Source organism: Saccopteryx bilineata, chromosome 10 (assembly GCF_036850765.1).
Source record: "Saccopteryx bilineata isolate mSacBil1 chromosome 10, mSacBil1_pri_phased_curated, whole genome shotgun sequence".
Taxonomy (NCBI): domain Eukaryota; kingdom Metazoa; phylum Chordata; class Mammalia; order Chiroptera; family Emballonuridae; genus Saccopteryx; species Saccopteryx bilineata.
In genome coordinates, this window is record NC_089499.1 from 7,401,702 (window position 1) to 7,418,730 (window position 17,029).

At 40.9% G+C, this 17,029-nt stretch overlaps 2 protein-coding genes across 23 annotated transcripts in view; both read left to right on the forward strand.

Moving 5' to 3' along the window:
* Positions 1-17,029, forward strand: part of MAP4 (microtubule associated protein 4) — a 174,622-nt gene that overhangs the window by 64,752 nt on the left and 92,841 nt on the right. For all 22 annotated transcript variants that reach the window (XM_066246021.1, XM_066246023.1, XM_066246024.1 and 19 more), the window contains exon 3: positions 9,395-9,463. In XM_066246021.1, coding sequence (XP_066102118.1) covers positions 9,395-9,463 — 69 coding nt within the window. The remainder of the gene's footprint in view (positions 1-9,394; positions 9,464-17,029) is intronic.
* LOC136314727 (small ribosomal subunit protein uS14-like) lies at positions 395-650 on the forward strand. Its single transcript, XM_066246045.1, has one exon. The coding sequence runs from the start codon at positions 397-399 to the stop codon at positions 565-567; it is 171 nt and encodes a 56-aa protein (XP_066102142.1). The 5' UTR covers positions 395-396; the 3' UTR covers positions 568-650.

The following is a 17,029-nucleotide window of genomic DNA, read 5'->3' on the forward strand; positions in this document are numbered from 1 at the left end:
CTGTTTTTAATTCAGTTCTTTTTATGTTTTTGAACTTTTTTTTAAATGAGAGGAGGGGAGATAGGCTGACTGACTCCCATATGTGCCCCGACCAGGATCCACCCAGCAACCCCATCTGGGGTGATGCTCAGATCAACTGAGTGATTTTTAGCACTGAGGCTGATGCAGTTGGACTAGCAGAGCTATCCTCAGCTCCCTGGGCCAACACTCGAACCAGCTGAGCCACCAGCTGTGGGAGGGGGAGAGGGAAGGAAAGAGAAGTAGATGATTGCTTCTCTTGTGTGCCCTGACCGGGGATCGAACCCAGGACGTCCACATGCCTGGCTAATTCCCTATGCACTGAGCAACCCAGGGCCCTGGAAAGTTTTTGGTTAAGAAATTGTGGCCTGGAGCAAGATGGGTCACCAGCAGCTCTACTGGAGCCATCCGAGAAAATTCGGCCAGGGTTCTCGTTCGTGCCGCGTCTGCTCAAACCAGCACAGTCTGATCCGGAAATATGGCCTCAACATGTGCCGCCAGTGTTTCCGTCAGTACGCCAAGGACATAGGCTTCATTAAGTTGGACTAAGTGACCTTCCATGAATGGGTGATTCAAGACATCTACCTTACCACAGAATGCTGTCTCTTTGTACATAAAATAAAAATGTGAAAGAAACAAGAAATTGTGGCCTGACTAGGCAGTGACACAGTAGATAGAGAATTGGCCTGGGATGCTGAGGACCCAGGTTTGAAACCCCAAGGTGTCTCTCTCTCTCTCTTTATTTTATTTTTTTTATTTTTTGTATTTTTCTGAAGCTGGAAACGGGGAGAGACAGTCAGACAGACTCCCGCATGCGCCCGACCGGGATCCACCCCGCATGCCCACCAGGGGCGATGCTCTGCCCACCAGGGGGCGATGCTCTGCCCCTCCGGGGCGTTGCTCTGCCGCGACCAGAGCCACTCTAGCGCCTGGGGCAGAGGCCAAGGAGCCATCCCCAGCGCTCGGGCCATCTTTGCTCCAATGGAGCCTTGGCTGCGGGAGGGGAAGAGAGAGACAGAGAGGAGGGGGGGGTGGAGAAGCAAATGGGCGCTTTTCCTATGTGCCCTGGCCAGGAATCAAACCCGGGCCCCCCGCACGCCAGGCCGACGCTCTACCGCTGAGCCAACCGGCCAGGGCCTCTCTCTCTCTCTCTCTCTTAAAAAAAAAATTGTTTGTATAGAATGTGTTAATTTAAGACTGTGGTTCTGAAATTGTGGTATTTGGACCAGCATTGTCAGTATCACTTGGGGGTTGTTCAAATTGTAATTTTTAGACCTACAGGGATTCAGAAACTCTGGGAATGGGGCTCGGCAATCTGTATTTTAACAAAGTATTGCTGGTGACTTGGATGTATGTCCAAGATTGAGAAACATTGATCCTGGAGAAAGGGTCCAGTCAGTCCTGGAAAGGATGACGGCTAGATATGTATTTCTCCTGTTCAGCCTTCTATTGCAGAGCATCACAACCAACTTTTAATTGGCCACTAGAGGGTGATGTTTGCACAGGCCTATCACAAGAAGGTGCCCTTGCTTGAGACCATGCTGAATCCTCCCCATTCTGCCCAGAGCCACTGTGGCTCTTCCTCACAGCACACATGCCTTCTCAGTGTGCTGCTACTTCCCTTCTCTGCCAAATTGACTTGCTAGCTGGGGCACTCTGAAATCTCTTGTGAAAGAATAGATTAAAAACAAAGAAAGTAAATTTGAATACCCTGAATCTCAGAGCATGTGATTAGCTTTTTAAAAATACTTGTGGTGATGTCAGTGCTATGTGTGTTTAGTTGAGAGAGTTTTCATTTTACGCTATGGGAGTCTGTCTGGGGAAATCTGTGAGAGAGGGCAGTATAGCATCTTTTGAATTAGGACCTTGCTGGTACTATGCAACATTCTCGTGATTAGAGTCCAACAAATCTACTCTGCAGAGAAGTGTGCGTGCCTTTTCTCTCCTCTAAAACTTAATGCTTTTATGTTGTAGGGTTGTTTTTATTTTTCTTTTCTAAGCTTAGAGTTTTAGATTGTTAGGTGTTGTGTACATGGTAGAATCTCAGCCTCCTTTTTATTTTCTTTTAACCTTTGTTTTTATTTTATTTTATTCTGATCAGTTGCTTCTATCTTAGACTCACAATTATGGCTTAGTCTAGTAATGTCATTTAAGCTAGATTTTTATATAAAGTAAAAGTAAATTTCAGTGTTCTCACAAGGTTACTTTATAATTTAGTGATCAAATCTAAAGTTGATCTATAGTTGGTCTATAACCAATCTATAGTTGATCAAGCTACAGTTAATAACAATGAGAATAATAGTTATTAACATTTATTATTTTTATTTATTAATTTTTAGAGAGGAGAGGGCGAGAGAGAGAGACAGAGAGAGAGAGAGAGAGGAGAGAGAGACAGAGAGAGAGAAGGGGGGAGGAGCTGGAAGCATCAACTCCCATATGTGGCTTGACCAGGCAAGCCCAGGGTTTCGAACCGACGACCTCAACATTTCCACTGCACCACCACAGGTCAGGCTGAGTTATTAACATTTATTTGACACAGTACAATTGACACACACAGTACTGCATCCAGTATCATTGCATTTAGTCCTCATGATAACCATGGGATGTAGATTTTGTCCCATTTTTCAGTTGAGGCTATTAAGACTTAGAAAGCATGAGGAATTTGCATTTGATCATTTAGCTAATAAGTGACAGAATCATAACCTGTACCCAGATCTTCTGATTTTAAAACTATATTCTTTCTCTGAAAATATGCCATCTTTATGAATGCATACTTTCTGCTTGACTTATATCTATCTCATAGATACTATTTTTTAAAACTAAAGATTTGGCCTGACCTGTGGTGGCGCAGTGGATAAAAGCGTCAACCTGGAAACGCTGAGGTTGCTGGTTCAAAACCCTGGGCTTGCCTGGTCAAGGCACATATGGGAGTTGATGCTTCCTGCTCCTCCCCCCCTCTATAATGAATAAATAAAAAATCTTTAAAACTAAAGATTTACTTATTTGACCTAAAAATAATTTTAGATGTATAGATATTATGTCCAGGAAATATAAGTAAGAATATTACTTTATTTGCATAAAGAGTATGAAATGGAGGACTCTGTTGCGAATCATATAAATTTTTGTAAAGCCTTCCACTTTCCCAGACAGTTATTGCACATCTTTTCCTCTTTGTTCAAACCTCCAGCACTTGCTCTCCTGTTCATGTTCTCAACTGATGACCTTTAGAAGAAAGAATCAGTAGTCTCAACCAGAAGAGAACATCTGTACAGTCTTCCCACACCATCCTTTTCTGAGCTACCACTCAGGGGCACTGCCTTACAGTAATGGTCCTTCTGTCTCCTGCATCATTAGCTCCTCCCTTTCAGCTGGGCTGTTCACCAGCAGTAAACACACCATAATTCTGTCCTTCATGAAAAAAAAAAATGCCATCTCAATCTCATGCCATCTCATCAACTCCTTTTTATGCTATTTCTTTTTCAAAATGTTTTCATTTATTGGTTTTACAGAGAGGAGGGGGGAGAATGAGTAGTATCAACTCATAGTTGCTTCGCTTTAGTTGTTTATTGGTTGCTTCTCGCAGTGTGCCTTGACTAAGAAAACCAAGGGTTTCAAACCAGCAACCTCAGCATTCCAGATTGATGCTTTATCCACTGCACCACCACAGGCTAGGCCTGTTCCTTCTTTGAAAAAGGTATTTCCCATTTTCTTTCCTCTCATTCTTTTTTGAACCTACTCTCATTTGACTTGACATGCCACCCAAACTGCTCCTTTTAATGTATAAGACCTTTACATTGCCAAGAATGAATCCAGGATGACTCCAGGGGTTTTGGCTGAGAAACTGAAAGGAAGGAATTGCCATCATATGAGATTGGTGAGACTATAGAAGGAGTAGATTTTGAGGGGAAGGTAAGAAATTCAGCTTGGGGTATCTTGAGTGTGAGTTATCTTATATTGGAGAAGATACTCAAGTGGAAAAGATCAGTAGACAGCTAGATAAAAGAGTTCAGGGGAGAGTTTTTGTGTTACAGTCTAAGGATTCCATAATTCAGAATTTATTTATTTATTTTAGTGAAGAGAGAAAGAGAGAGGAACAGCCTGACCATGCAGTGGCACAGTGAATAGAACGTCACACTGGGACATGGAGGACCCAGGTTCAAAACCCCGAGGTCGCCAACCTGAGTGCAGGCTCATCTGGTTTGAGCAAGGCTCACCAGCTTGATCCCAAAGTTACTGGCTTGATCAAGGGGTTACTCGGTCTTCTGTAGATCCCTGGCCAAGGCACATATGAGAAAGCAATCAATGAACAACTAAGGTGTCACAGCAAAGAATTGATGCTTATCTCTCTCCCTTTCTGTCTATCTCTCTCGGTCTCTGTCACAAAAAAAAAAAAAAGAAAGAATGAGAGAGAGGGACAGACAGAGACAGACTCTCTTTGAAGGGAGAGAGATGAGAAGCATCAACACATAGTTGCTGCACTTTAGTTGTTCATTGATTGCTTTCTCGTATGTGTCTTGACGGGGGTGGGGGCTCCAGCTGAGCCAGTGATCTCTTGCTCAAGCCAGTGACCTTGGGTTCAAGCCAACAACCTTGGGCTTCAGGCTAGTGTCCTTTTGGGCTCAAGCCAGTGACCATGGGGTCATGTCTGTGATCCCACACTTCAAATCAGTGACTCTACACTCAAGTTGGTGAGCCTGTGTTCAAGCCAGATGAGCCCATGCTCAAGCCAGTGACCTCTGGGTTTCGAACCTGGGTCCTCGAGTCTTAGGTCGATACCCTATTCACTGCATCACCACCTGGTCAGGCAATATAATTTAGTATTATTAAATTATTTTAGGGGGCCCTGGTCGATGGCTCAGTGGATAGAGTATTGACCCGGTGTATGGACATCCCAAGTTCGTTTCCTGGTCAGGACACACAGGAGACACCACTATCTGCTTCTTCTCTCCTCCCTCTCTCCCTTCTCTCCCTCTTCCTCTCCTGCTGCCAGTGGTTTGATTGGTTCAAGTGTGGCCTCGGGCGCTGAGGATAGCTCCATTGGAGTACATCAACCTCAGGTGCTAAAAGTAGCTCAGTACTCGATCATCTGCCCAAGATGGGGTTGCCGAGTGGATCCTGATCAGGGAGCATGCGGAAGTCTGCCTCACTATCTCCCTTCCTCTCATCTTAAAAAAAAAATTTTAATGTCCTGTCAAATGACAACTCCAGTATGACCTCATTGATTTTGATGAAGGCAAAGAATTGGAAACTAATTTGGAAAAGGTCTGTTAGTCATTAGATTACTCACTTTGTTTAGGGCTTCCTCTTGTTTCACAGATTTGTGATGATTATTGTTTTAATCTCTCAGAAAATTACGTATTTCTTCAGCATTGTTTCCCTGAGTGATATATGATCTCTTTGAATGTGATGCCTTTCTTCTCGTATTAGTTTTCCTGTTACTTGGAGATAATCTCTTATTCTAGGTTTTTTGGTGTTTTTTTTTTACAGAGACAGAGAGAGTCAGAGAGAGGGATAGATAGGGACAGACAGACAGGAACGGAGAGAGATGAGAAGCATCAATCATCAGTTTTTTGTTGCGACACCTTAGTTGTTCATTGATTGCTTTCTCACATGCCTTCACCGTGGGGCTACAGCAGACCGAGTAATCCCTTGCTCGAGCCAGTATCCTTGGGTCCAAGCTGGTGAGCTTTGCTCAAACCAGATGAGCCTGCGCTCAAGCTGGCAACCTTGGGGTCTCGAACCTGCGTCCTCCGCATCCCAGTCCTACACTCTATCCACTGTGCCACTGCCTGGTCAGGCTATTCTAGGTTTCTTATGATGCATGACTATCACCTACCTGCCTATGGCAGGGATGTGACAGTGCTGTCAAGTGGGATGTGGAGCTTCCTACTCCTGGGTATCACCAGTCATACAGTGCCAAAGCATTCAGTCTCTGCCACCATCTGGAGGTTGGCACAGTACTGACTGTTGTGGAGTGAGGGAAGGGAAGCGTAGGGGAGGAGCTGGCCTGGCAGCATGTGAGAATCTCATCAACCCTGCTGTTTCTATTAAGTACCTTGGAGTCCTGCTTTCCTGTGCTGCCTTTGGGTTGTGGTTTCTCCTTCAGGGTGGTCATGTTTGCTATCATTTTCTAGCTATTTCTTGTACCTTCCTTCATTCCTAGATCTTTTATTACTTTATGCTTTTAAGCAATGTTTTCTGCTGTTTTTAAGTACTTGTGATAGTATGTTGAAGCTGACTTGTGTGCTTTATTTGACTACCTTTGTTTACTGTTAAATTCTTTAATGTGCTTAATTAAGACAGGACTCTACATTTGTGAGTCTTCTTTTTATCCGTCTCTGGTTCCCCACACTCCATTTCTTAGCACTTCCAGTGGCATTTGGTATATAGTCTTGCATATTTTTTCTGAGTATTTTTGTGTTGTTTTTTATAATGCTATTGTGCATAATTTGTTGTTGTTGTTTTCTTAATCTGTCCTGGCTTCTTCCCATATCAGTACATGAAGAGCTACCTCAATTCTTTAATAGTTGTATATTATTTCACAATTTAATGAATCTATTCGCTTGCATTGGTTACTTTTCAAACAATGCCATAAAGAACATCCTATTTACATTAATTTTTGTGAGCTTTTATGTTTTTTTGTTAACTAAATACCAAAAATGGATTGTTGAGTTAAACCAATATTTCAAAATTTGGTGGACTGCCAAATGCCTCATAAAAAGATTGTCATTCCTGACCTCTGGTGGCACAGTGATCGGAGTCTTGACCTGGAATGCCCGGGTTGCTAGTTTGAAGCCCTGGGCTTGCCCAGTGAAGGAACATACGGGAAACCTATTTCCTGTACTTTTGCCAACACTGCCTATTATAAAATTTTAAAAAGATTTTTATCATTCTCACAGTCAAAACATGGTATTAGTTTTTATAATTTACATTTTTTTCTTGAGATAAAAGAATAGATTTTATAAGCTTACTATGTGAGAATAAAAGGGAATTTATTTATTTTGGCTTAATTATGGGATAGAGCATATTTTGCATCTCTCTGGATGAGTAAAACACAATATATAAAGCCCTAGCATGGTGCTTAGTGGATATTTAATAATCTTGTTCTATTTCATTCCTTTGTTTCCTACTTCTTGTTTCTATTAGTTGATATTCTCTTTTGGTCTGCCTTGTTCTTTTAGTTGTTCCTCTATTATCTGAGACAGTGGAATGAATGATCTTTTTATTGGGTTTATATGAGAAAGATTGCTGCTTTGGATGTGTAGGAGCCAGGAACTTGAACAGTGTAGTTTCTTATCTTCCAAAGAAAAATCTTGCGTCCCTGGCCGGTTTGCTGAATGGTAGAACATTGGCCCGTTGTATGGAAGTCCTAGGTTCTATTCATGGCCAGAGCACACAGGAGAAGTGCCCATCTGCTTCTCCACCCTTCCCCCCCTCTCCTCCCTCTCTTTCTCTCTGTTCCCTTCCCACAGCCAAGGCTCCATTGGAGCAAAGCTGGCCCTGGGTGCTGAAGATGGCTCCATGGCCTCTGCCTCAGGCGCTAAAATGACTTCCTCAGCAACGGAGCGATGCCCCAGATGGGCAGAGCATCGCCCCCTGGTGGGCATGCCAGGTGGATCCCGGTTGAACGCATGCGGGAGTCTGTCTGACTGCCTCCCTGCTTCTTTTTTTTTTTTTTTTTTTATGTTCTTAGGAAGATTTTTTTTTTTTAGAGATATTCTTTTTTTTTTTTAATTTTTATTTATTCATTTTAGAGTGGAGAGGGAGAGAGAGAGAGAGAGAGAGAGAGAGAAGTGGGGGAGGAGCTGGAAGCATCAACTCCCATAATGTGCCTTGACCAGGCAAGCCCAGGGTTTCGAACTCCTCCCTGCTTCTAATTTAAAAAAAAAAAAAAGGTAAAATCTTGCATTTTAGGACTTTGTATCATACATCCTAGGTTTTCACTTGTTTTATGAAAAATATCTTTGTTAAGTTCTTGAGAGTGATGCATAGGAAACTCTTGGGTTGGCAGGCTAACTCCAGAGCTATTGCAGAAATGTTAGATATATTTAGAGCCTTTCGGAAAAGGTTGTACGTCCTCAAATTGACCTACATAGTCAGTGAAGTTGTAGTCAAGATTCCATCAGGATTTTTGTATAAATCAACAACTGATTCTAAAATTTATATGAAAAAGCAAAGTAATCAAAATAATTTTGGAAAAGAACCAATTTTAAGGATTCACATGACCTAATTTCAAGAATTTATATAAATACAGTAATGAAGAGAGTGTGTGGTATTGGCAAAATGGATAGATTTTTTGTTAGTGGTCAGTGGAACAGGAGAGTCCAGAAATATATCAACATGCGATAAGGTCATTTGATCTTTGTCAAAGGTGCAAAAGACAATTTGATGGAGTAAGGATAGCCTTTTCAACAAATGAAAAGGGAAAATATTTGCCAAACTCATATGATGAAGGCTTGGTATTCAGAATATGTACAAAATTCTCAAAACTCACTAAAAAACAGTAAAAAAAAAGCCTGACCTGTGGTAGTGCGCAGTGGATAGAGAGCGTCAACCTGGAATGCTGAGGTTGCCGGTTCGAAACCCCAGGCTTCCCTGGTCAAGGCACATTTGGGAGTTGATGCTTCCTGCCCTCCCCCTAAAATGAATAAATAAAATCTTAAAAAATAACTGAAAAATAAAAAAAGTAAAAAAATTTGACCATTTAGTTAACCAAAGAAAATAAAGGGATGGCAAATAAACACATGAAAAAATGTTTGACATCCTTATTCATTAGGGAATGAGACACAACTATACTTTATTAGGATAGCTAAATTAAAACAAAACAAAACACACTGCTTTCAGAAGTGCTGCTGACCTCCACCCACGTAACCCTCAGGTCTAGGAGCCGTGGTGCCCTGGACTTTTTATGGGGGGGTGTTTTGAAATGTCCCTGTGTCCTTGGAGCATTTGATTCAAATCAGGTGGTAAACGAGTGGTACTTCATGATGGTTTTATTGAATATGATGCTAATCTTTTACAGTTTACAGAACAGAAAAGACTTCAGCTTGTTGTTATGAAGGGCTTTCCTACACTGGGGGTGTTTAACAGAGTCTGGGGACCATAGAAATGAATGACTCAGTTCTGTTCTGATTTTTGAGTTTCCTTTTATTGGATCTTTAAGTTTTGAACTTATTTTAATCTCGTTTAAGCTAATGCTGTGACACAAATTCTATTGATAATTAGACAGTAGTTGAATCTGTTTTTGTTTTGTCTTTTACAATGGGTGATCAGTAACACCTTATTTTCCAGTTTTGTGAAACAAAATTTTTGTATTTCTTTGATGATTATAGTTATCTTTGGTTTTGACCGTCCCTCTTGTTTGTGATGGTTGCAGGTACTCCATCTCCTAAACCAGCAGTGCTAGCCAATGGTGACCATGGAATAGAAGGCAATGACACTATAGGTAAGTGGTTCCCAGGATTCTTTAAATGTGTGGGTAAAACAGTCACAGTAAATACCTGGATAAGCTCCTTTGAGGAGGATTGTTAATGGAAGCATATGGATTATTTTTATTTCTAAGGGTATTGTTGGTCTTGTTGGATGTGTTTAATCCAAAGCATCTGTCATATTAAATCTCCAACAGAGGAAAGAAGAGTGAATTTTCTTTGATATTCTTTGAATATTTGCTGTCGTAATACCACACAAGAGCTGGATCAATCTTAAAAATACACTTATCGAGGCAGAATAATCACCATCAAGATACTTTATATTGGAGGCTTTTGGCCACTCCATCTTTAGGCAGCTCTCCTCCCTGAATGCACACTGCACTCAACTTACTTTCCATGGCTCAGTTGTAGGAAACCTGAGAGCTACTGATTAAAGGTTCTTTCCCTTTCTCTTTTGCCCTCAGTCTGTTGTATTTTTTAAAAATTTTCCCTTAACTGTTACTTTTGGAATCTGTCTCTGACTTTCAACTCCTAGTCTGTTACTAGGGCTTTGATATTCTATTAGCTAGCACTGAGTTCCTATGGTTCCCACCTCATAATTAGCACCAACCCCTGCCCCCGTGTATTTGTAGTGGGCAAAATTCTTGAAGTAATGGCAGGTATCACAGGGAGGTACTATGTAAATCTTTTCTTAGGTAGCTGATAGGAAGTCATGTTGAATTTTTATGAATAACTGCACATAACTTGCAGTCATGATCAGGCTGGTACTTTTGAGCCAAATGATTAGTCTCCTGATGATCAAACACATTGTTCTCTGCTGTAGACCGTGCTCTTCTTAACTAGGACATACCATTTGACTCCCATTACTGTGTGGAAGTAAATACTAGCATGGACTGTGTCTGTGTTTCTCTCTTGGATGCTTACCTCAGCCTTGAGAAGCCTTCCCTTCAGCCACTACAAAATCTCTCTGTTGCTAAAGTTTCCCAAAGCCTTTATTAGCAATAGCGATTATTCCAGGATTTAGTCTTTATTCTGTGACCTTTAGAAATATTGTATATATCTCTTTACCTCAGATTTATTGATTACTAGGTTGTATTTGTTGCGACAGTTAGTTTTACCCAGTGACATTAATATCCTTATTAGCAACTCAAGAATTAGGAAGGCTTTACTTAAAAGCAAGAAGCAACCAGAAGTAACACCTTATTTTCCAGTTTTGTGAAACAAAATTTTTGTATTTCTTTAATGATCTTATATTTGGTTTTGACCGTCTCTCTGCCTGCTTTGAAAGCAAAGTCATCTATGTCATTTGCTTTTAAGAAAACATTTATGGAAGTATCCCTATGATTAAAGGAAAATAAGCTTGAATGTGAACTTTAAAAAACGTAAATGCACCTTTTTAAACAGGAAATAGTGCCAGGGGAAGGAGAAACTGTGAGGGGACTGATTTGATTAGCTGGTGAAAGAGTGGGTGCCATTTTATCAGGAAAGGAAACAACTATCAAAAGTAGAGTAGGTTTCTCCTCCACTAGGATGTCAAATATGATCAGAAGAGACTTGAACTTTATGTAGCAATTGTTTCCCACTGCCAAATCTTAATAGGACAGGAGAAAAAGAACAGGAAAAACACATAGTCTAGTCCTTACTGTTCCAAGACGTTTAGTTCCTTGGTCGCAGAAAAGAACCCTGCTGGTGATGAATTCCCAGTGAGATTGTGAGAGCAGGGCTCCCTGGTCTTGGGCACCTTACCTCCACCCTTGGGTGGAACACACTGGGAAGATGTTGACATTTGACTGTATTAAAGAAGATTTTTAACTTAAAATATGCATGTTTCATTGAGGGTGGGAAGGAGTAGGGACGGGTCAAAGAGTGCATGTTTTTGGAGCATGTGGTGACTGCATTGCAACTTGGCCATCACTAACTGGTGCCATTTTGAAAATTCCCATTTCTTGCCTTCAGAATGTTATCTCTAATCATAAGAGCATCTCAGCCCCACTGATAGTGTATAAAGGGTTTATAGCATCTTGCTGTGTTGAACTTGCTGTTTACTAATGACCTGTGCTTTTCCATCCCTTCTTTCCCCTTCCTACTTCTTCCTCCCTTTTCTATTTTTCTCCTCCTAGAAGCCTAGAGTGTCTCTCAACACTGGGGCTGCGGCATCACCAGACCAGTGATCTTTCCTAAGCATCGTTACACTTCTAAAACCTTCAGCATTTTGCAGAGCTTTGCTTTTCCTCCCTGGACACGATATAGAAGAAGCTGAGGGTAGTTCTCCGGGGCCTCTCTCTGCTGATTCCTGAGCAAACCACCTGCTTCTCTTGTACTCTGCAGGGCTTGATGGAACCTCGTTCCCCTTTGTGAGCACAAAGTACAAGATGGATTCTTTTTAATTTTAGTATTTTTATAAAGATCGTCTAATGTTTTTTATTTCTTTTTCTCTTTTCAAACTCATTTTATCATTTAATTCAACCTCACATTTTTCTTTTCTTCTTTTCTTTAAACATTTTCAGTTGGTGTTTTTCACTGGGTGTTCAGATCTCCCACATGAATCAGGATATGGTAACACCAGATGAGAACGTGTGCTTTCATAAAGGCACTGAGTCCACCAGGACTGCAGTGACCTCCCTTTCCTTCTCCCTCCTCTCCCCCTCTGTGAGCTTGCTTTTAGGGAAGGGCAGTCTTTTAGGCTACCTGTGTTTCTCTCCACCTTACTAAAATCTGAGTAATGATCGCTATTTTAATTTAAAGTTTTCTAATTTAGAGGAACTATGATGAAACTTTACAAACTATTTCCTCAAAATTAAATTATTCTTTGTTAGTTGCAAGTTGGACCAAAATTGATTCTATTATGAAATTATCTTTTTGCCAAGGCTCAGATTCTCCTGAAAATTTAACAGCCTTATTATTGTGTGTGGAATTTTATAACCAAAATTACTTTCTTAACATGATCATGAGCTATCAAACTAAAAACTGAGAATGTAAAGAGAATGGAATCCAGTATTGTTAGAATACTGGGATATTAATACAATTAGAAAATAACTTTTCCTGTAACAACATACGATAAAACTAAATGCCTACACGTTGAAGGAAAACAATTTGTCAGGTTTCTAATGAAGTAAATATCTGATTGGACTCAATCTCTGTTCAGGATTAATATCCCTTTAAACTCTGAAGGTGCCTTTATGCAGCATGCTAGGGGATTGGTGGGTCACCGTGAAGACCTGCGTGTCCCTTCCTTCACCATGAACATTAGCATCCACACACATTCTGAGGATTGTCTAATAGGACTTTCTCATTTTCATTTCTCATTTTTCCAAAGTAATAGCTAAAAAATCTGGAACCATTGGGGATTAGTACTATGGAACTTAACAAATGATAAGCTGTGATTGAAATTTTAGAAATAGAATATAAAACATGGGCCATGTTTTGAAATCTTAGAGGAGTTCTGATTTAAGATCTGGAATGTAAAATACTCTTTTAAATTTTCCATCCTGTTACTGACTATGCAGGTTTTTGTTTTTCTTTTAATTTTATAAAATTCATTTTAGAGAGGACAGAGGGGGAGAGAGAATGAGAGCGAGGAAGATAGAGAGAGAGAAGGGGAGAGGAGCAGGAAGCATCAACTCCCATATGTGCCTTGACCAGGCAAGCCTGGGGTTTTGAACCAGCAACCTCAGCGTTCCAGGTCGACGCTCTAACCACTGCGCCACCACAGGTCAGGCCTGACTGTACAGGTTTTTTATAATTGCCAAGCTACTTTATTATTTCAGATTAGAATGAATAATTGGCACTGTGTTCTGAGGAGAGCTTGAGATATACATTTAGATTCTATTATACAGAACTGCCTTTGGGATGGTAAAATCAAAATGTTATGAAAGTTTAAACTGAGTCCTTACAATGACTTTTGGGATTTAGGAAGCATTCCCTCTTCTTCTTTTTTTTTTTTTTTGTTTGTATTTTTTTGAAGTTAGAAGCAGGGAAGCAGTCAGACAGACTCCCCCATGCGCCCGATTGGGATCCACCCAGCATGCCCACCAGAGGATGATGCTTTGCCTATCTAGGGTGTTGCTCAGTTGTGGCCAGAGCTGTTCTAGCGCCTGAGGTGGAGGCCATAGAGCCATCCTCAGTGCCTGGGCCAATTTTGCTCCAATGGAGCCTTGGCTGTGGGAAGGGAAGAGAGAGATAGAGAGGAAGGAGAGGGGGAGGGGTGGAGAAGCAGATGGGCGCTTCTCTTATGTGCCCTGGCTGGGAATTGAACCCGGGACTTTGACATGCCGGGCTGATGCTCTACCACTGAGCCAACTGGCCAGGGCCAGGAAGCATTCCCTCTTCTGGTCACAAGGATCTGATCACAAAGGTTGGTTTCTCTGCTCCGAATTCCTTCTATGGGTTCTAGAGAAAAGACACATAAGGGAACACATTTTAAAGAGAAGACCTTTATGCTTACCGTCTAAGCAGTTGATCAAATAGGGAGAATGTTACCATAGGAGACCACACCATCAAATAAAACCCAGCTTTCCCTTTGGTGTGTGGCTATTTACTAGTTTTTCTTGTGCTTCTTTTATTGCCAGGGAACTTTTTACAGTCATGTAGTACTAACTTTTTAAGACCATCTTTGACATCTCTCTAAGCAGTCTCTGCAGTTGATGTTAGTGAAAGGCTGGGGAGACCGGGGCAGGACTCTCCTGTGCAGTTGTCAGAGGCACACATTCACACTTCATTACTGACATGGGTTTATTCCACTTCTGTTTCCATTTTGTCCTGTTTTTGTTTTGTTTGAAATACTTATTTTTAATTTATGAAGTTAAAATTTTCTAATAGCCAGTGAAAATTTGGTATATATTATTAGCTCACGTTGTTTCACTTTGATGTTTCATTTTGAAAGAAATGAATTTAATGTTTTACATATAAGCTTCATATGCAGTAGCCAGTCCTCTAATGAAATGCTGTGTTGCCGTGGTATTCACACCTGAATGGTCCAGCATTTTTCACTGCGGAGATCACCAGACTGGTCAGGGTTGCTCTTTTGAAATGTGATGTTTCTTGTGTGTAATCTCTTTTCTTCTCTTTCTCTCCATTTTTGGCCCAATGTTGAAGATGTAGAACTTTGTTTTTAAATATTTCTATAACTTTGTTCATGCATCTAAGTTTATATTTTTTGTGATTTTAGACTTCAACAATTTGTATATCGGGATGTTTTAATGTGATCATTGTGCTAATTAAATTACACTAATAAACATCTTACATTAATATCTTATGGACTGGACTTTGGTTGGGGTCTTAATTATTGAAGTATAATGTGACTAAGACATGAGTTGGGTAAATAAAGACGCTTGTGGCATGAGTTCTAAACCTAACAACTACTAATCCCTCCCATAATAATTTTATAATTGTATTGGCTTTATGCTTCTTGCCAGGCACTTTTGCTTACATTGTTGGTTTTTGATTTTCAGAGTAACTATTTCAAACTGTAAGACTTAAGCCCAAATGACTACTTCATATTTTATAGCATCTGGTGAGAAAGGCAGTTGGCAGAGTGGCAGTATGCAGTTATTCCAAAAGACAGTTTCATTGGCATATAAATTATTGTTAGATACTTTTTAATACACATATATGTTTGGTGTGGTACAATTAAAATTTATATTCACAGTCTTCCTGAAATACTTTGAATTATTAAATAAAACTGTTACATTCAATATCATTTTAATTTTTAACTTTATTATTTGATAATCTGATATACTGGATCTGGGAAGCATTTAGTGGAATGCCCAATTCCCTAGCCATTCTGAGTTAATGTTTCTTTACTAATAGTAGTAGATAGATTTCTAAATGCAAAATGTTGACTTAATTAAGACATTGAAAAGATTCTGTGCCTGAGTAAATTTGTATGATATGAAGAACATCTTTAGCTTGGCAGAAATTTCTTTTTATTAAGAAAGCTCAATTTAATATTTTTAGTTTCCTTTTATTTTTTATTTTTTTGTATTTTTCTGAAGCTGGAAATGGGGAGAGACAGTTAGACTCCCGCATGCGCCCCACCGGGATCCACCCGGCACGCCCACCATGGGGCAACGCTCTGCCCACCAGGGGGCGATGCTCTGCCCATCCTGGGTGTCGCCATGTTGCGACCAGAGCCACTCTAGCGCCTGAGGCAGAGGCCACAGAGCCATCCCCAGCGCCCAGGCCATCTTTGCTCCAATGGAGCCTTGGCTGCGGGAGGGGAAGAGAGAGACAGAGAGGAAGGTGCGGCGGAGGGGTGGAGAAGCAAATGGGCGCTTCTCCTGTGTGCCCTGGCCGGGAATCAAACCCGGGTCCTCCGCACACTAGGCCGACGCTCTACCGCTGAGCCAACCGGCCAGGGCAACAATTTTTTAATTATAGCTTTGTTTATATAAGTTGCTTCATTTTGTGGAATAAAGCTCCACACTTTGCTAAAAGGCATATATAGATATAAGATATAAAATATTTTCCTTTTTATTTATAATTCTATAAGTAATATATGAATATGTTCTACTAAGAAAAAATCAATGCATTATAGATACAGCCATTCTTTATTAGAGACAGAGCAGTTTTACTCACAGAACTAACATTCACACACAGCTACTATATATTAATCTTGTATTTTTCCCTGACAGATTGTTCACATCTTATTAATAATAAGGATAAATGTCATTTGTATAAAACATTCAAGTTTGTAAAGCTCTTTTGCAAGTCTAACAGTATATCCATTTTTCATTTGAAGAAATTGAAGTTAGGTTAATAATGCAGCTCCAAGTTGAACGAAGTGAAGCCTTTAAGCTCTTTCTACCACAATATGTCATATCACAGAGGATCTTCTTAAGTGTCAACTAAGCATCAGAAAGGCAGTTGAAAGGAATGGACCTGTTTTAATACCTTTCTTTCTTTCTTTTTTTTTTTGTATCTTTTTGAAGCTGGAAATGAGAGGCAGGCAGACAGACTCCCGTATGCACCCAACCAGGATCCACCCGGCATGCCCACCAGGGGGCGATGCTCCGCCCATCGAGCGTGTTGCTTTGTTGCATCCAGAGTCATTCTAGCGCCTGAGGCAAAGGCCATGGAGCCATCCCCAGTGCCCGAGCCATCTTTGCTCCAATGGAGCTTTGGCTGCGGCAGGGGAAGAGAGAGAGGCGGGGGGGGGGGGAGCAGATGGGCGCTTCTCTTGTGTGCCCTGGCTGGGAATCAAACCTGGGACTTCCGCACACCAGGCCGACGCTCTACCACTGAGCCAGCCGGCCAGGGCCTTTAATACCTTTCTTAGGCATTACTTTATTGGAGAAAATACAGGCTGAGGCAAGGACTTTGCATGTAGGTGGCTTATTTTTTGAGAAGTGATCCCACAAAACAAGAGTGGGAGACTGGGAAAAGCAAAATTAGAAAGAGGACTAACCAATAAAATGAGGTATTACTAAATTAGCCACTGCTGTGGACAAAGGAGGCTTAATTTTGTTGGGATTTTTTGAGGAACCATGTCTTAGAATTTTCCACCTGAGTTATAGAATTGGGTAGTGTTTATTCATTTGCCATCGCTTATTGGTTAACTCTTAGACCTCTGCTCTGCACTTGTG

What these genes read in the sequence shown, in the direction of transcription:
- LOC136314727 (XM_066246045.1), top strand. Translation starts at nt 397, where the DNA reads ATGGGTCACCAGCAGCTCTACTGGAGCCATCCGAGAAAATTCGGCCAG.